Source organism: Tauraco erythrolophus, chromosome 2 (assembly GCF_009769465.1).
Source record: "Tauraco erythrolophus isolate bTauEry1 chromosome 2, bTauEry1.pri, whole genome shotgun sequence".
NCBI classification, from domain to species: domain Eukaryota; kingdom Metazoa; phylum Chordata; class Aves; order Musophagiformes; family Musophagidae; genus Tauraco; species Tauraco erythrolophus.
In genome coordinates this window covers 32,070,212-32,090,539 of record NC_141466.1, presented here as the reverse complement: position 1 = coordinate 32,090,539, position 20,328 = coordinate 32,070,212, and the positions used below count along the sequence as shown (strand labels likewise).

The following is a 20,328-nucleotide window of genomic DNA, read 5'->3' as shown; positions in this document are numbered from 1 at the left end:
ACCATCTGGAGATCTGTATTAATCTGATAACCCCACTATTCTGCCTTTTTGGATGCTGCACAGCAGCACTAGCAGAAGGTATTTTTGGAAATAAAGTGGGGGAGGGAAGATAGTTAGGAAAGCTACAAGAGATCCAAGACGACAAACACTAGAGAACATTAAGGAGAATACACTAGCAAGAAAAGCCGGTGTTTTTTTTCCCCTCCAATATTCAACACTTAGTAGTGCAAGATATCTACTAGTACGAGTTTATGAGCTTCATGAGCAGATCTGTCACCTGGAAGTGGGAAAAAAGAATGTCAGGATCCTCCTTTCAGCCAGTACTTTACTAAACGACGGGCTGTATCAGTATTGCTAACCCAGCTGGAAGGAGCACACATTGCTAAGCTCATTCATATGACATATCAGTGGAGAAGTACATGAAAGTTTAGAATAAAAAAAGTGAGAAGTGTGTACATTTCGTGACTTTCAAACATTTCTTCTGGTGCTCTCATAGTGTTTTGCTCTGCTCATTGAGTATCTGAATTCTCACCAACACCACTACTACAACTTAAGTAAAATACAAACAACTTAAACGAATCCAACATTTTCAGAGAAGCCAGAAAACTTGTGTATGCTATAGTACACCTACTAAAATACCCAGAAGTTCTAATTCTGCAGGAACGTACAAGTCTTTCAGAAGTAATACAACATATGTGCATGCATTTACACTTACATCTGATTTTTAGCCGCTTGTCTCTGAGCTTTCCGTTCTTTCCTTTTTTGATCTGGTGGCTTAGCAAAAACAATTTCAATGTTTTCTCCCTCTAAATCTTTGCCATTCATTTCTTCCATTGCCTGAAGGAATTAACCAGACTTTAAATATACTGCTAAGCATATCTGAAGTTATAAATTTTATTCTATCTTTTAGAGCATGCATTTTAAAATTTGTTATCCACAGCTAAAATAACAATATAAAGCTGATTTTTTTTTTTTTTCAAATAATCGGACAGCATAGTATCATGGGTTCCAGAGTTATGCATTTCCTTTTAACTTGGCTCTCAAACCCAAGACTGCATATATCAGTTTAGAAGTCTTCCACTTGAAACTGTAAATAGGCTTCAATCTTTGCAAGCTGTTTCAATTAATGAAGGGATGGAACTTTCCTCTGAAAGTACAGGTTTTGCAATAAGGGAATGAATTTCTAACATCAGCACACACACAAACACTACTAAATCTAGAGATCAGTATATTCCTTTATTTAACGTGTAATAAATGTAACTTTCTTTTTAAACCAGAAGCCAAAAATTAGAATTTAACAGTCTCATTCTAACCACAGAACAAACCCAAAACAAACCACCACCAGCAAAAAACAAGACAAAAAACCCCACCAACAGGCACACATGTACAATTCCCATGGGTCACAATAACTGCTACAAGTTAAATTCAAGCAGAGGAATCCTAAAGATTCTACTACTTTTAGAGACTCCATATATCTAAGCCTTGATGGGATACATATCATATGAGAAGTCTCTCTCCATCATCTTCCTGAACATCTGCTTTAAGGCATCTGGATGAGTAAGAAAAACTGAATCCCCTTGTATCTTGCATCTTCCCACAGAACATAAAAAATAGATACACTATAAGCAAGAGAGGAATTGCCCTTTCCTAAAGACAGATGACAGAAGAAAAAACACCAAGACCAGGCTAGCAGAATCCAGGAATGACAATTACTCAATTGTCCAGCACCTCTCATGAAAATAAAAGGTGCTTATTACACACCATAAAAATGAAATCATTCTGTTCCTGGAAAATAAAAAGGTTACCTAAGTTCTTATCACCTGCCCTAGGGAAACTGCTTTAGATATCTACCACCAATTTATTGAGAAGAGTCATTCAACTTCTGGCACTTCAGTTTCAAATGGTAACACATACGATTATCTTAGATACTCATCAGCAGAATTACTTAGGATAGGTGGATCTCGGATTGACTTTTCAAGCTAGCAACTGCATCTTCCTAGGAGACACTCAGAGCAAAGTTATCAGTGACAACATGTTACCATTTCTCCAGACAGGGCTTTTTCCTCAAGTTAAAAGAAGTACAGAGTTTCTAAGTGTTATGTGTAGCCAGTACTTACACACATACACAGTTACAGTCCTCTTCACTTACCTTTACAGCACCATCTCGCTCATCAAAATGAATGAAAGCATAGTCTTTTAGCTTCTTCACTCGCTCTAGCTTTCCAAATTGACTGAAGGCCTTTTCTAGGATCTCCTCTGTTACAGTATTGGCAAGATTGCGTACAAACAAAACTTTTACCTAAAAAACAAAGAAAAGAAAATAAGGACTTAAAGTACGATCTAAACACAAAATGAAGTTTTGCAAGTCACTGCTATTGGCAGTACTGAAAACGTCATTACATTTTATATACATGAATATGTATATTTATATATTCATACAGCATGAGTTAGCTCTAAAATACCCCGATTGAATTAAATCTGTTTTCAAAAATTACATAGTATTAGTATCCTGCAAGTCAATCCAATTTGTGTTAATGTTTAAAAGAATCCTAGCAGCAGTAATTTTCAACCCAGAATACTTGAAATAAGGCAACCAGGATTCGTTATGCACAACATAATTAACTTATCAAAACATTTCATTGTTTAGACAGGTTTTTGCTCAGGTATTTGCAGAACAGTCACCACTACAGTATCTAGGTCAGAGGTGACAGGCCTGCAGCTCTCAAGCTGCTTAACTTGTGGCTCCCATGCTATAGCTACACGAAATACACAGCATCAGGACTATGCTTGCCTGAAGAGCACTCAGCGACCTGAATCCCCAGCCAGAAGAGAGAATGCAGACAGAAGGGAATACTAAGGCTGACACTGCCAAGTCACCCTTGGACTTTCTCGCAAGTCGAACTGTGTCCTTGCCTCAAGGAACAGCCACCTCCAAATAACTCTGAAAGTCTATTCCCTCCCTCAGCTCTCCGAAGCATGCAATAAGGCTCTGAAGCTACACAAAGACTGCTACGCAGCTTATAAGATCAGAGGGGTTGGTTATCTTTCAACTATTGAGATATGCCCTGTTAACCACCTGACAGTGACTAAGTCATCAATATAAAGTTTCACCAACCACCAACTGCTTATGATAAAAGAAAATACAGAGCAGTCTGACAAAGCTTAAACTAGACTCTTGCTTAATATAGCAGACAACATACACTGGACACCAGGAACCATGTATGTTAGTGACCCGTTACCATTCAAAGACTCATCCTTGTGCCCACACTGAGGTTGCTCTAAATGACTGTACGTTAGCATGTTTGCAAGATGCCATCCATGAGATCTCACAATTTACAAGCCTCAGACTTGTTGGAGTGAGTCCCTTCCATATGCTGCCACCACGCCCTGACAGTCTAGTCACCTCCTACTGCCAAAGAATGCTGAGTCTTACCTTCCTATGATACAGCAAAAACCTGCAACTTCTGTTCACGTCCCCTCCACTACTAGTGGTTTCAAATTAGCTGATGACAAAAAGTGAACATTGCACATGGCAGCACTGACTTCCTGCTCCTAACCCTGAAGGTCAACACAAATAACACAGGGTGCGAAGGGACCAGAGAAAGCATGGTCTGAAGCAGGTCTATCATCTCTACTCCAACCACATACAGGAACTCAATAAACCCAGACACCCTTTTTGCAAGAATTACTAAGTAATTAAGTTACAAATAAACAGGACAGACTTCCATAAATCTTTGTCTCACTTGCTAGCTGAAGTAGGATGGGACACAGAGTTTGGAAAAAGGGATACTACAGATCGTAAGTCTGACCTAAGTGTATCAGCTCTAGTCTTTGACAATAGTTAATCTTGCTGATTCTCAGATGATGATAAAAGTCACAGCCAGCTCCACGAGGAAAACTGCTTCCTGTCCTGTGTTAAGCTTCTCCTACATGGCTTGATAGTAAGAAAAACATTTATTTCTTGTAACCCACAAGTAATAACTATTTTTAGTAAACTGTCCTAATTGCTATCTTAACCTTATTTCATGAAAGTAAATTACAGGAAGTTTGGTGATGTAATCAATGGTTCTAAAAACTGGTAACTTTCAAACAGATGTTTCTTATTCTTGTACTTTAGGAAAGGATGAAAACTCGAATCTCATGAGGAACTGGAAGCAGCCTTCACTAATAAATACACAATGACTGATACAGAGTCAGAGATGATTAAAAACCTCAAAAATCATCATTTTTTGTTACAAGATGCACTGACACCGAAGTAAAAAGCAACTGTCCTATCCTGTAGTGATAGGACAAGGGGCAATGGATTCAAACTGAAAGAGGGCAGATTTAGATTAGATATAAGGAAGAAATTTTTTACATTGAGGGTGGTGAGGCACTGGAACAGGTGGTCCAGAGAAGTTGTGGATGCCCCATCCTTGGAAGTGTTGAAGGCCCGGTTCGATGAGGCTTTGGGCAACCTGGTGTAGTGGAGGGTTTCCCTGCCCATGGCAGGGGGGTTGGAACTAGATGATCTTTAAGGTCCCTTCCAACCCTAACCATTCTATGATTCTAACTAATTCAATTTTTTTCCCCAGTGTAGACAAAGCTCTTAATCTCTAACAGCTGAACACCTTTGGTCATGTTACAGGTGAAAAGCATAGCTGAACCAGTCAAAGCTGATGTAAAAGCTAGGAGGCAGGTTACAGAATAGGTTGAAAGAATATGAACCCATTTTTACTTCATTTAAGCTACCTAAAGAGGGAAAGGTCAGGGGGTGTTGGTGGAAGGGAAGTCCTCTTCAGTAAGGCTCATAAATCATAACACCAATAGAACACCAAGGATCCATAAATACACACTTAACAAGCAATATATCCAGCAGCAACATTTTGTCATGAAGTAGAACTCACTTTTAAAACTACTTAAGATTAGACAACCCCTAAAACTTCTGAGGGGTAGTCTTACCTACAGCACAAACACTTCAGCTCCTATTACCTACAGTACAAACAATTGGGACTTCATTACCACATTCTCCAAGGGTTACTAGCCCTGTCTCCTGTCCTGTAATCTTCCACACAGCCACAAGCATAAGACTTTATTTAGCTGTTTAACCTGTCACTCCAGAATGTCCTCTGTAGCCCCAGCCATGCTACAGAAATCGAGTACAACATTAAGAAATTTAACTGCACTACAAGTATAAGAGGCATCAAAATAACACTTAGGAGAAATTAAGCTACAAACACAGCTACTGGAAGTTGGAAAAAAGTTCACTTTGGACCAGAAATCAATTACTTAACCAATTATACTCTGACCTGTCAGTATAAGAACTTATCTCCTGTAGCACATACACCTGGCTTCAGAATCTAGCTTTCTACATCATCATGCTCAAAGTAGTTCATATTTAAGGTAACAGACCATTTAAATTTTAAGTATTCATCCATACAGTACTCTCAGTACTTAAACATTTAAGCAAAAGTCTAAATGAAAAAAAGCTCAAGTAAACATTTCAGAAATTTAAATTAATAGGTGCGCATATATTGATGAAACGACATGCTGCTTCTGCAAGATATTTAGAACAAAGCTCTGTTCAGCTTCTAGCTACAAAGGTGAACTTGTCTTCCCCATAGTTTGCTTTTATAGACTTGATTTTCTAGTAGTCTTGACAAGAAAACCACCAGATCAGATGATTATTCTGATAAAAGCAATCTACTCCTACTCACAGTGCTTTCTCCAGAGCTTTCTACCATAGCAATGTTTAAGATGACAAGGGTCAACAGCTCTCCCTTTGTTCCCGATTAACAGTACTAAGAAGCAATGACAGCCAACCTGCAGCTCACATCTGGGAGATAACAGACTACAGTAGCAGTTCAGCTGCTCTTTTTGTTAGGAAAAAGACAGCAATAATGAAAAAAAAAAGAGAAAGTAAACCTAACACTTCCAGAAGTGCCAGATGTGGTCAGTTTCTCCAAGTATACAGTATGTGGTCAAGACAGACTGGAGTAGAGACCTTCCTTGTTGCAAGAACAGGGACAAATCCAGCAAGAAAGGTCAGACACCAATGCTTGTCTCAACTTCTGCCTTCAGACACAAGCTAGATGTTCTCTACTTATTCAGCAGTCTCATTCACATAGTCTCACTTTTCCATACATCTTTAACTCAAGCTCCATGACCTATCTTTTGACATGTGGCACTAGAAGTACACAAGTTGATTTTCTGCACGTTTTCCTTATATATATGTTTCTTCCTTTTTCATGCGTGATTTCAAATACAAAAGAACACAAGGCATTAACATATTCACAAAACTGTGCATTAAATGGGGCAAATCACTGTCACACTTTACCTTCTCTAGCCTTTCACTCCCCACATCTGTAAATTTACTTAGGAAAGACACCTGATGATGTCCCCTATCACTTCCTGCTCATCATCACATCAGCAGAAGATCCTGCTAATTAACAGTTTGCTGAATTAGGTCTCTTCTCTTTTGAGCCAAGAAATTCAACAAATAGGTAGGGCGCCGTATTTATGAAGTGCCACCTTCAACAAATTTTACCTGCAAGACTCTTCCCCGCTGCTGACAGTCTATGATGCCAAGCAAGAAAAATAAAGTCTGCAGACAGGGTAGTCCAAAAGCTTCTGTAATAACTGTATTACAAAAGCAGCTCTTTCCCCTAAAATGAGCCCCCACCCCAACCCTTTTCCCTTATGGCTCACCAAAGAGGAGATCCCAGCCAAGCTATCTTACTAGGTCCATCAAAGTAGGACTCCAGCAAGTGACGTGTCTCAGATGAGAGTAAAAGCACAGATGAAAAGCAAGCAAAGAGAAAGACATAAGGATATGGGCTAAGAGTTTCCATTAAACAACTCAGCTACACAATGTAACTGAAAAAAGACAGGGTTGGACATTACCTGACGGAAAAAAATTTCAGGCAATTTGTTTCTGGCAAAATATCATACATATATAAAACAACTGCTACAATGTACTTGAAAATGCCAACAGTTCAGACTTGAGTTTCACTGAAATATTTGAAATTCAAACTACTACTAGTCTTAATATTTGAAGGAATTAACCCCTGCAAATTAGAGTTCCAAATACAAAGTAATTGCATAACTTCTGAGAAGTAACTGCTAAATGCAACTCTGAAAATACGTCTGTGCTTCTTATTGACATGTTCCAATTCTGAAGTGATTAAATAGTCTCAGGGTTAAAGGGAACTAAGACTTGTTCTGTGATGGTATCTAAATTTCTGTCCCTCCAAATATTAAGCTACAAAACCATTTTAACTTTTGGAGTCGTCACCACCACTTCCAGTGGAGAAATTAAGTACATCAAGCCTATGTGTCATTTTAGCAAGAATGATGTTCAACATTCAGCCTTAGGAGCACAAAATAGTATCAGCCAATACAGTTTTTAAATTCTCATCAATTCTAGAGTGTATTCATACTTTTATCATCTCACCTACAACATCTCTGTCAAGAAGGCTGAAAGACACTATTTAAACTTAGGCTGATGTCAGAAGTACTTACTTTGGAACAAGGCACTTTAGATGTGCTATGTTTCCCTTACAGCTTTATTACCTTTGCCATGACTTCAGGATCTGGGTCTTCTATAGGGTCAGCCCATTCAACCGTAACAACATTTCCCCAGACTTTCACTTTGCCACTCATTAACCTACGTCTGGCCTGAGCAGCAGTTTTGTGATCTTCATATTCAAGGAAACAGAAGCCCCGGTTCTTTTTCTTGTCATCAGGCTGATGATACAATATGACATCTGTAAGACCCTCTGAAATTAAGCAAAATATTTATTTGTTATGGCTTCAATACATGGATCTGTATTATAAAGTAGGTATCATCTTTCTGGTAAGGATGCATCTGACAAGTGGTTCCAAAAAAGCATGAACACACTAGACTTTTTGAGACCATGTACATATTAAAGTTTCCCTATCTTCAAGAACAACATTTTCAAAGAAGGACATTAGACTATCCTGACTTAGGTTCCACTTTATGAAGTGAAGACACATTAGTAGCTATAGAAGAGTATCTTTCCTCTAACTGAGCAGAGAAGAGGTAAGGGCATCCAAAAGTTGTGCTTTGTCAGTTCTCCTCTCAAACTCTTCTGTCACACAATTTATCCATGGAAAACACACATGCTGATATCTAAACATCAACAGGTCAAAGCTGCATGATTTTAAGACATCTAAAAAGTTGCAGTGTTGCTCCAAGGAACCTAAATTATATCATTCAGTAGCAGATAAAGCCATCAAATGGTGCCTTTGCCAGTTTGTATGCCATTACCAAAAAGAAAAAAAAGAGATCCTTATCAAATGACTAAGAATTCTGAAGCATAGAACTAGTTATGCTCTCCAACCTGCCTCAGTTTTGTCTTGGAAGTTTTAAAACATCCATTAGTATTTAAATAATTACACCATCTGTTTCTTTAAATGGCTTTTTTAAACATTACACACTTATTCCCTAGGTAAAACCTGGAATCACACATCTAGTCCAATCATATATATTTCAGCCCTCAGCATAACAATTTAAACAAAAAACCAACACACAACACAACAACCCAGAAGTCAAGACAAATGCTAAGTGGTCTTTGTTTGGATTCATCATCATTAAATCATAAGCCAAAAGACAGTGAAGAGGGTTAATCACTGATCATGTCTGACATCCCTCCAGGTCTACAAAACATAGTTATTGACTTACCTGTTACTTTGCTAAATTCTTCAACAATTTGCTCCTTGGTTTTACTCTTAGGAATAGAACCAACGAAAAGTCTATTATTGGCAACAGAGATGCATACACCAATGTGTTTTCCAGTACGAATTTCATGGTTGTTGTACTGAAAGAAAAATAAGTGGACTACCATCAGTTACAGATAACTTTCACTCCCATCCAACAACAGCATACCAAATATTTCACTTTTGCAAACACAGCATTTTGTAATATATTAAATTCTTTGGAGCTTAGCACATTCTTATAATGCATATTCACCTGTTCAAAACTATACCCATGCTCTCTAAGATATCTCAACAATTTCACACAATAACTATCCTTCCCTTCTTGTTCAAGCCTCTTTCTTAATACATATTTCTTTAGAGACTTTTTCATGTAGAACCATGAAAGGTAAATCTTAGTCCAAGTCATCAAGGTCAAGGCTTCTCCCTTCACAACAGTGCAGAAAAAATTCCAAGTTCCTTGACAGATTGCACCTATGAATTCTGGAATCATGTATAATCCAAGAGTAGTTACAATTAAAATGGGATTCCCTTCTAAAGTTCCACAGTTAACAAAAGAAAGAGAGCCGTGATCAAGTCTTCTCCACAAAATATGCAAAAGCAATTGGCAAATATTTTCCAAAGCACATAGATTATGCATGTAAAGATAGTAAACAGCAAGAAGAACCTTCTACTGTCTTGAAATCCTAAGACTTCTGTTCAAATGCTTCTCCCGTAACAGATTGTTTAGAAGACACTCTGAACAAGTCAGCAGTTAAGGAAAAAAAAAAGTATTACTGTAGACATCTGTTGACAAAAAATGCCTTTCATTGAGATGCAGACACAGACATGCATCATCCAAATAAGCAGCAGGGAGGTCAACTGGTGGTACATCAACCCCTTTCCAACTGGAAGCCCTGCAACAGACAGTTCTTTAGCTAGGAAAACATACTTTGTGGTCAACATCTTATTGACAAGTAGTAGGACAGCTTTTTTAAATTAAATCTAGCTATTTATTCTATGAGTTACTTTGTGCTTAGTGGTAAACCTTCCTGCATAAGCAAGTTCTCCCACACCCCTTCCTGCTTTGTGCATTAAGATCAGGGTGAAGATTTTTTTATTTGTATTTATCTCTTGCAAACAGAAAGTACATCACTGAAAATTTTCAAAGCTAGACAGCTGTACCAGAAGTGAGCCAAAAGGACAACTGTACATGTGAAAAGCATCTGGGGTGGCATCTTGCCAGCTCATTACACCTCAAAATACAGTAGCATATAGTTAAAGACTTCTATCTCCATATCTGTTGCCCACGTGGCAAAGGACTAGTTGATTCTAAAATAGGAAACAGCTGCATAGGAAGACTGTGTATTATATTTATGATCACCAATAAACAGACTTACACACATTAATGAAGAGACAGAAATAAAGAAATCCTTTAAAGAAACACCTTTCAAAAAGCTGACAGTTTATTAGTCTGGAAATGAGACACAAAATGATTCTTCGTTAACTGAAGTGTACATTAGGAAACATTTATTTCATTAGGAAGCATTTATTTTTACTGAGAGGGTGGTCAAACACCGGAACAGGCTTCCTAGAGAGGTGGTCAATGCCCCAAGCCTGTCAGTGTTTAAGAGAGGCATTTGGACAATGCCCTTAATAATAAGCTTTAATTTTTGGTCAGCCCTCAAGCGGTCAGGCAGTTGGACTAGACGATCATTTTAAGTCCCTTCCAACTAAAATATGCTATTCTATATAGGTAATAGAAGATATTATCCAAATGTTCCTGTTGGAAGTCCAAAGTTTGGCTACACATTTAACCCAAAGAGAGCCTCTCGTAGAACTCAAGGCAACAAAATAATATTTCACAACTTAAAAAAATTTTAAATATTCTACCATATTGTAATTCCACATTGACAGTAGTTTCTAGAAGTTTTCATACTACAATACATTAACTATTACTTTTCATTGTATGTTTCTCTTAACACAGACAAAGCAGTACTGAATTAGGTGTTCTTTAATATAGAGTTTGTGGTTTCTAGGTAAATACTTTCCATATCATCTGTAAACTTAGATTAGACACCAACAGGCCCAAATCATGATCTGAGTAAAGTGCCAAAACAGTCAGGCTACCAAATTAGCTACGTCAGCACACTGCTTCCCCCTCCTGTCACCACTGAATCAATGCCCGAAGTTGGTAACAGATATTACTACGCTCTAGACACTAAAATAGATTGATTTTTTTTTTGCTAAGTGCTACTCATAAACAGGTCAAAGTACGTGTAAGGTCTATCTTGTCATTTTATCCACTTAAAACTTTCACCAGCAACTTCAGTTTATTTCCAGCAGCAAATGGCAAGTCAAGCTGCTATGCAGAGCTGGCAAACTGCTTAAGAGGCATATTTGCATAACTCACCTGTACCTGCACTTTGATCAAGCTTACACTTGCTCTAGTCAAAAATACACTGTATGCTACTATAGTTTTCAGTATGTTTTCCTACAAGCTTCAACTCACAAGTAGTTTTATCCTGTACATGTCTACAGTGACCTTAATCATCCAGAAATCTTTTGAAAAACTGAAATCTAACAACTTCACATGAAATAAGAGAGACAATTGGACATGTGTGGAAAAGAACACAACAGAAGTTATAATTCTTAAACAGTATGAAACACAGGTAAACACATAGTCTGAGGTTAAAAAAAAGGACTTCTCACAGTCAGCACTTACATAAACAATATCTGAAATGCCATTTCTACTTAAACAGCAAGGGTTAACCACACTGGATTAAGTACTGGACGTAAAATTAATTACTGTTCATATCTGTAAATCTTCTCAGTATCGGGCCACAGCATCACTACATTTTTGTCTCAAGCACAGCCTCAAAGGTATTTCAAACACAATTTAGAGAATTGTCTCCTCTAAATGGCTTCAAAATGCATATGTGTAACAACATCAAGGCTTCAACCTTTTAAACTGAAAGATTTCTTCTGTTTAATCAATGGGGTAAGTCAACATTAAGTTTATCCAAAAATTTTAGTTCCGTTCTACATTACGTTGTTATAAAGACTGTAGATGATATAACAGCAACACAAATATGAATTGGATTCAAAATACGTTACACCAACTGCAGGAGCCTGAAGACAGGTCAGTTTATTCTCTGCTGCTTTTTGGGTATTGACAAAACTTCGTAGCTGTCTCTTATTATTCAGAAGCCTACAAGCAATGCAGAGATTTTTATACTCATTCCTCCTATACTTGAGTCCTGAATGGACAAAAAAAGCTCCTGTGAAGAAGGTGGGAAATAACAAGAACCCCTATCTCAAGGAATCCAGAAAGCTGGGAAATAAGCTGTATACATATCAGAACATTACAGGTAGTATCAAAAAGAACACCACCTGTTAAAATACTAGGATACTATTAAAATGGCTAGGACCAAGAGTTCAGCATTTCCAAAAGGTCTTCCAGCAGCCTCTCCCATGCATGTGTAACCAATACAAGTGACAGACTCAACTAGATAGGTTTTCAACTGAGCTCTACAGCCATATTTTGCTAGTACCCCTGCAAACCACTCCTAGACAACTTAGCAAACTTGTAATACACCAAACTAGCCAACTAACTATGGCTGGAACCATTCAAAAGCTGACAAATGCCACAAGATGAAATTTAAAACTAACCCTGCCCTCAAAGAGGTTAGTACAAAGACTGAAAAACTGCCCATCAATCACAATACTTTTCAACTGTTACACTCAGTGGCTATTTAACTGAAAAACAGAACACAACAGGGTTTTTTTTTCTGCAAATCAAAGATCAGCTATAATGGGACACGGAGTACCCCCTTTCCCTTGTATAATTTAGTTGCAGACTGAGGGCAGGATCTGATGTTACTTTTATGGAAACACAACCTGAATGACTTTTCTGAGCATGCTGCCTTTAAGCAAAGTCCAGCTAAGTGAACAAAAATTCTTTTTTGTTTACTAGATGCTTCTAAGAACGTTTGATTTGATTCACTGTTTTGCTAAGTTGTGTGCACAACACTTAATTCACACACAATATAAACAGCTAGGTTGACAATCGAAGTACCAAGAAGTATATGCAGTTATCCTCAGAACATCTGGATTGTGTACAAGAACATCAACTGCTCTTATTTAAAAAGCTAAACAGCATACACCAGATACTTTTGCATGCCCGCTTTTGCAGACACTTCTATACTTTTCAAAACACATTCTCATCTTCAGCTTGATCTGTCTCTACCAACGGCCTTACATTATTAATATGTCAACGGAAGACCTTAATGGTTTAAGATGTACCTTATTACAAAACAGAGATTTTAACCCTACTATATTAATACAGTATCAGTACACCTCAAAATGATTATGGTTAGTACTCCTGAGGATCACACCGCACACTCATCTTGGCCATGTCAATGCAGCAGCAACAAGCTCAAATTCAAATTCAGCTTAACTAGAAAAACAAAGGAGCAGTGTGAGGATCAGGGTTGTGTTTCTTTTCTCCCCCTCTTTTTTAGTGATGGATATTTCATCCATAAAACCTGGAAAGCTTGTGAGTAGCCTGCTCCTTAGATCAAACTATTTCACACCTCTCCGTAAAACAGAGAAAAAGTCTTTTAACCTGGCAGGATTTATGACTTTTTCCAGTCAGTTGCAGCAAACAAAAGAGACTTTACCACTCAAGAGTGACTATTTCCCAGCTGAAGTTATCTTAGGAAATTCTGCGACTTCAGAAGCCTTTTCTCCAGCACGTGGCCCCCTGCTGGTGCACAGCGAACCCGAAAGCACAGACAACCCGAGCAAAGGTTCCCTTGTACCACAGCCACCGTCACTTCTCCCCAAAACGCTTCCAGATGCACAGCTCACAAGTCACTACTGCTAGCACTTTTGTTAATAATGAAGACTAATCTAACTGGACCGAACAGCAGTCCATCAGCTTTTTTTACCCCCTGTCCCTAATAAAGCCAGTAAAAATGTATGTACAACGTGGAAATATTTAAAAACACCTAGTGGACACTTTAAAAAGTATCTAAGAACAACAATTTCATCTTAAACTTTTAAGCATTAAGATCAAGACAACTGCTTACAAGTCAGAAAGTATTCTTAAAAAAAAAAATAGAAAATCCGAACAAGAAAACTTACCAGTTTAACAGCCTCCTGAGCTGCCTCTTTTGTACAAAAAGTGACAAAAGCATATCCTCTATTTAGACCAGTTAGTGGATCCATCATTAAGCGGAGATCCCATATAGGGCCAGCTTTCTCAAATAATGGAACAAGTTCATCTTCAAACAAGTCTCTTGGAATCTTGCCCACAAATATCTACGACAGACATACAGAGTGTTATTTACAAAAAAACGCTTCCAATTCATAAGAAGACATCTACATAAACATCTCCTTCTCCTTACCTCTGTACCAACAGAAGGTTGTTGTCCTGAATATACAGACTCTGGAGGAGGTCCACCATACTTTCTCTGTCCAGTAGTCACATCAAGAGTGTAGCCGGTTCTCTCCAAGAGTGCCTTCAAGTAAGAAACTTAAAATTTTAAAATCACACACAAATTGAGCTAGTTTAGATGCACTTCATTCACAGACACACTTACAACTCCTCTTAAACTGTACTGTTTTGAAACTCCCACAGGAGAACAAGCCTACTAGTACTTCAACAAGAAACTTGCAAAACAATTATTAAAACTATCAGGTAGAGAAACACTGCTAGAAAATTAGAGATTCACACTCAGTTTTCCCAATTCCTTCATCTTCATACAAAAAAAGTGGCCAAGTAATACAAGAGCAAGCTTCCCTTTAATTAGAAAGATCTTAGTCTGAGACACTTCTTGTTTTGGCATGTCCAATCCTGCAAACATTTATGCACAGGAGTTCCCTTCACTTAATGAGATTACTCATGAGTGTGAAGTTAAAGAACACATGTTTAAGTGCTTACACCCCTAGAACACTGTACTGACTGCTTCAGGTATCCCACCACTGAAGTAGCAGTACTACTTCCTTTCTCCTATCGTACTTCCCCCATACCCCCCTCAAATTCCTTGTGGGCACATACAGCATCCCAGCACAACTGACCCTCACTAGAATCACTGCATACAGTTACAGATACACTACCAATTTAAAGTGTTAGATGAAATTCAGTATGCAAATATGTAATGAGAAACTCCTCTGAAGTTAGTCTTTCTTAATAATTTTGTGCAAAGACAAATCAACTCTACACACAAAGAAACAGCACATTAAACATGCCTAATTACAATCAGAAGTTAGTACTTTCACAACCAGGAAACTGCGAAGTTATTATAGATGCTATAGCCATCAGCACTAAAAGCTATGCTACTTTAAGTTAGTTAACTAAGTCCTCATATTGTTGTTTTATGTGGTAGTGACAAAAACTGTATCAGTTTTTTTTGAAGTTATAATTAATGGCATACCAACCTCAAAGTCAGGACAAAAAAGATTTTCTGAGTTTTACAAGCTACAGTTATTTGTAATATATAACACATTCATTTTTCAGTTTACACATTAAAAATTAAAGATGAAAGATTCTCTCACTTTTTAAGACATCAAGCATGCTTAGATGGTTTTCCTTTCCTTAAGCCTTGATAAAGTTGCTCATCACATATTTTTAAAATAAATCATAGTATGCCTAACTCAAAACAAGAGTCTCTTGCCAGCAGAAGACTCAGTCCAAGAAATAAAGTGTCCATTGCTAAGACAATTTGGGGTACAGTTTATAAGACCAGTGATTATGTTGTAAGAAGTGGGCTAAATCCTAAATCCATTACAATCTGTCTTTTCAGACACACGTGACAGTATGTCCTCCCTATTGTGGGGTTACGTTAAACCTGAACTGAAGGAGAAAAAAAAAAAAAAAACAAACAAACAAACAAAAAACAACCACTAGTAGTTAAAGTTATACATTCTGAACTGAAACATCTAAGCTGACAAGTTTTCAGAAACTTTTAACTGTGAAAGAGTAGAACTGTCTCAACTAGACATAAAGCAAACTGTCAAATCTTTTTCACTTTTATATACATTCAGTTCCAGTAATTAACAGTATGTTAAGTTTCCTCTTGAAGAGGACGAACTGTAAGATAAAAATGCAAGTGACAGCTTTCAAATAGCGACAAATAATCTAAAATAGCCTTTTTAAGAAGAGCACAGTTCCAAAAGAATCAAGGTATCTGTCACAATAGCTTTGAAAAACCACAGACACAGGCCACGACTTTTATCTTTTAGGCACATACCTTAATTTTTGCCTCATCTGGTCCTTTGCTAGAATCTGCCACCTTGGTCCCCTGTTTTTCTCTCTGCCTGTATGTCTTCATGACTCCACATAAAAAGGCACTTTTGTTCTGCAAAAGATGTATCATCTTCAGTTCCAAAAACATGACAAGTCAGAATCTACTTTTACCTTGAACTAATATAGTGCCCATTTTGCACATCCCATATGGATCATTGAAGAGACTTAAGTAAACCTCTTGCCAGTCAACTAACAGTTTATCCTTCAACAATCACATTCTAAATTGTTTAACATTACCTGAACATGTGAGAGATCACTGTCTTTAAACTGCTGAAGCACTGCCAATGCACCTTCTTCATTAAATTCCTTTAAAGCTTCAATAGCTCTTTCATCTAGATCACTATGTGCAACTAGCCCTACAGAAAAGAAAAAAAAATACTAATTATATTTGGGCAGCAATCTTTGTTTAACCACATTTAACACATCTAACACGTTTCGGTGACCCCTAAATCAATCACTGATTAATGCAAGTTACTATGGCTAAGAAATTGCTTAGTCTTCTTAAAGGTAAATATTTAATCTTTCATTCCTCATGAAGTGTCAAAAAAAGTTAAGATTCAGAGTTAACAGTTACTGCATTTATGTATTCATTTGACTTCTGTGAAACCCAGATGTTACACGGATCAAGTTTACTTGCGGTATCCTGAAGCTGAATGCAGAAGGATCTATGAAAACCTGACTTAGCTTGCCTAGCAATGGTACCTTGGTGCATTCTGAGAAGACTATAAAGCCAGATAAACTACTGCAGCACTAAAAGTGACCACCACAATACAAAAATCAAGCTTAAAAATGCTAGCTATTACCATTTCTGAGAGAACCAATACAATAACCTTCGCATCCATGAGCCCAAATACTGTCAAAGTGTCATTTACACAACATGAATACCAAGGCTTCAGTTACTTAGTTACCTACAACTACTGTAAAAATGCACAAAGACCACAACACCTACTCTTCCTAAGAATCATCTGTTGCCCATTCCAGCTGTTACTACGGTCACCTACATACCTTTCCTCCTTCCCACCCCTCAGCCCAAGTGGCCTAGCCCAAGACTTTTTCTCTGAAAAATACTATGACAAATTGAAGCACTGAACGGAAAACATCCAGATTTTGCTAAGACTGCAGTTCCCATACTTTTGGAAACCACAAAAAGTTGCTATTTTAGCCCAAAGACAGCAGAATCCAATAAAATGTTGTAAGTGTGGTTTTGCAAGTTTTACATCTTACCTGCAACGTAAATTTCATCTAGTTTTTCAGCAACTTTCTGTGGTAAACCAGCATCAAGCAATGTCTGGAAATGCTCAGAATGGGTAACTGCAGCAGAAGTATCCATGGGCTCTTCAGTACCATTTCCATTAACATGTTCAGTAGCCATGTTTCCAGATATCTGTTCAAATGCAATAAGCATCATAATTAAGCTAAAAATATCTTCAGGTAGAACAACTCAAGTGACAATACATGCAACAGACTCCCCTATTCTTGTTAAAAAAAAAAAAAAAATAAAATCGTAGACCACTTCCCTGATACTTTTTGGGTTTGGAAGACACACGAAATTCCTCAAAAGAAGGACTAACACAAAGGAAAGCCCTAACACCACTGTCTAGCGGGGGTGGGGTAGCTTTCACTGCAGGTTTTACACAACCCAGCCAGACACTGACTCACCTCCCTCTCTCTGTCTCTCTAACACACTCCCTAAGAGGCTCTGAACAAGTTAGAAATGGAGCAAGAAGCCAATGGCGGGGGTGGGAGGAAGAGCAAAACCTGCCACATGCAGCCGCCGCTACCGCGATACCGTCCACTGACACCCGCTGCTGCCTCCAACCTCCCGTTGCAAACTCGCTGCCGCCCGGAGCGAGCCGCCTCTCCAGGCCCCAGGCGCGGCCGGGATCCCTTCCCACCTCCACTCCAGCGTCGGCCGGGCAAGCGAGAGGAACAAAGCGCTCTTCCCAGTCCGCACCCACCCACGGTGGCGGCGGCAGCCGCCATGAGCCCGATGGAAACACGTGCTCTGCGCGTTCAGATGTCCTACAACTTCCTCCGGTGACCGACTTCCCCCCCTCCCCGCCACACTCCCGCAGGAGGAGCGGCTCCCCCCCCCCCGCCCCAAGCCCCAGCCGTTCCCCACCTCTCACCCTATTCCCCCTGGAGAGCGGTTGCAACACCCCAGGCCCGATTTCACCACTCGACCGGCAGCTCGCGGCGCCTCCCGGCCCCGCCGCCGCCCCCCCAGCCACACTTCTCGCCGAAACAATGCAGGGGCTCGCCGCCAGCCTCGTCTCCCGGCCGGGAAACGCCGCTGCCCGCCGCCCACCGCCTCACGACGTGACCGGGGACGCGCGGGACCCGAGCGGCCCCCCTCCCCACGCACACGCCGTGCATCGAGGTCGCGGCTCCCCCCGGCCCAGCCCGGCCCGGCCCAGCCCCTCACGGGCAATGAATGGAGCGGCAGAGCCGGCAGGACAATGAGGCGAGAGCCACGCGCCCCGCGCGGGGACGGCCCGGGTGCCCCCGGCCACCGCCGCCGCCCCAGCGCCGGCCAGCTGCCGGGCCTAGTGCGCGGGCACCGGCCCAGCCCGGCCGCCCCCCGCCCGACAGCGGCGGCCACGAAGGCAGCCAGCTCCTCCACCCATCGCGCAGCGTCTGGCAGCCGGGCCCCGGCCCGACAGCACTGCAGGGCCCCGGCATGCGCCTCCCGCCCCGCCCGACAGCTCCCCTCCGCCGCCTCAACCCCGCTCTCTCTCCCGCCCGGCCCGGCCCGGCCCCAGCCCGCTCCCACCCCGCTCCGCGGGCGGCTGCCACCGCTCCGAGCCGCGACAAGCCCGAGCCCGCCGGCCTACCCACGGGCGCCGAGCGCCTGACCTGTCGCTGCGGGGGTGAAACGCCGTGCGAAGGGGCTCGGGGCGCGGCTAGCGGCTCGGCGTGCTGAGGAGCTGCCCCCCTTCTCCGCTCCCTCGGTGTGTCCGGACAGTGTGCTGGAGCTGGCGTAAAATGGCGGCCGCTCGAGCGCTCACGCCGCTGCTGGCACCAACCCCAGCCCCTTCCACTCGGCTCGGGGGGGGGTGGGGGGGGAAGGGGGGGGCGGGGGGGAAGAGGAGGAGGCTCCGCGCGCGCTGGCGCAGCCCCAAACCCGGGGTCTCCCAGGCAGCTCCGCAAGGGTTATCGCCTCGCCTCGCCCCGCCCGCCGGGCTGCCCGCGCGCGCGCCCGCCCCGCCGCGCCCCGCCCCAACCTCGCGCGCGCAGGCCGCCGCCCTCCCTTCCGTCCTCCGTCCCCACCGCGCGCTCGGCGTTCCGTGCGGAGCGGCGCGCGCCGCTCTCTCCCTCTCGCTCGGGCGGAGCGTCAGCCGGCAGGGGCGCGCGGGCTCGGCGCGCGCGTGCGCAGCCCGCGCGCTGCCGAGAGGGGAGGAGGAGGAGGAGGAGGCGGTGGCGGGGGGACGAGCCCCGCTGGGGGACGGCGTGGTGCGGGGCGCGCCCGGCCGCCCCGGCGCTTTCCGCGCCGCCCTTGCACCTGTGCGGGCGCCGCGCGGAAAACGGCGCCGGCGGAGCGGCTCGCCGGGCCGGGCGGGGATTGGGCGAACGGCCGTTCCCACGGCGCGCAGGTGGCACAAAGGGGACCGCCGCGGCCGGAGGCGGGGAGTCCCGGCCCGCGGCGGGGGGGACGGAGGAGACAAAGCCACGCAGACAAAGGGAGGGGAGAGCGGCGCTTTGTGTGGCTGCCAGCCAGCCGAGAGACCGGCGGCGCTCCGCTCCTGCCGCAGCCGCGCGCGGCGTGCCTGCTTTGGAGGCGGGAAGCGCCTCACCCCCTTCCCCGAGGGGCGCCTCGGGGGTGTCCCCCACTCTGAGGCGGGCTCCCCACACCGGCCCGCCCCTCTGTAACCGTGGCGCGGAGGGAGCGTTTTTCCAAGGGGAACAAGAGTTTCCCTCGGTCGCTGCGCGGGGCGGCGAACGATCCGAAACGCCGGCGTTAAAGGGCTCGGGGTGGTGGTCGGCGCGGGGGCTTGGGCGTCCACCGAAATCGCAGGGGGTGCCCGGGGAAGCGAGGCCGTTTTCCGGACGGCCACCCTGCCAGCGTCTGTTCCTTTACGATACAACTTTGTCGCGCCGGCCCCCGAGGAAGGTGGGTCTGACCGCACCACGTTGTCAGATGCAGCTTCCCTTGCCCGCGGTCCTCGTCGCCCGTTTTTGAATTCCAGCTCCTAACACGCCTCACTTGCACACCTCACACGAGAAACTTGGAAACCGACCTAGTAAGCTCTGCCAGACCTGTGACTCCAGATAAAGAGAGCGAAATGAAGGCAGGAAGGCGCGCACAGAATTACTCACTTCCT

The 20,328-nt window shown here is 42.4% G+C and overlaps 1 protein-coding gene across 7 annotated transcripts in view; it reads right to left on the bottom strand.

Annotated features, from left to right (window-relative positions):
• The window catches only part of SYNCRIP (synaptotagmin binding cytoplasmic RNA interacting protein), a 34,951-nt gene extending 16,055 nt beyond the window's left edge, over window positions 1–18,896 (bottom strand). For all 7 annotated transcript variants that reach the window (XR_015223010.1, XR_015223011.1, XM_086631325.1 and 4 more), the window contains exons 1-10: window positions 18,863–18,896; window positions 17,231–17,390; window positions 16,244–16,362; window positions 15,951–16,058; window positions 14,106–14,219; window positions 13,843–14,019; window positions 8,684–8,819; window positions 7,552–7,757; window positions 2,150–2,299; window positions 716–837 (exon numbers count right to left, since the gene is read on the bottom strand). Coding sequence is in view for 5 of the 7 variants with exons in the window: in XM_086631325.1 (XP_086487451.1) it covers window positions 716–837; window positions 2,150–2,299; window positions 7,552–7,757; window positions 8,684–8,819; window positions 13,843–14,019; window positions 14,106–14,219; window positions 15,951–16,058; window positions 16,244–16,362; window positions 17,231–17,378 (1,280 nt within the window). In the remaining 2 variants the exon portion in view is untranslated. The remainder of the gene's footprint in view (window positions 1–715; window positions 838–2,149; window positions 2,300–7,551; window positions 7,758–8,683; window positions 8,820–13,842; window positions 14,020–14,105; window positions 14,220–15,950; window positions 16,059–16,243; window positions 16,363–17,230; window positions 17,391–18,862) is intronic.
• Window positions 18,897–20,328: the final 1,432 nt, after the last annotated feature.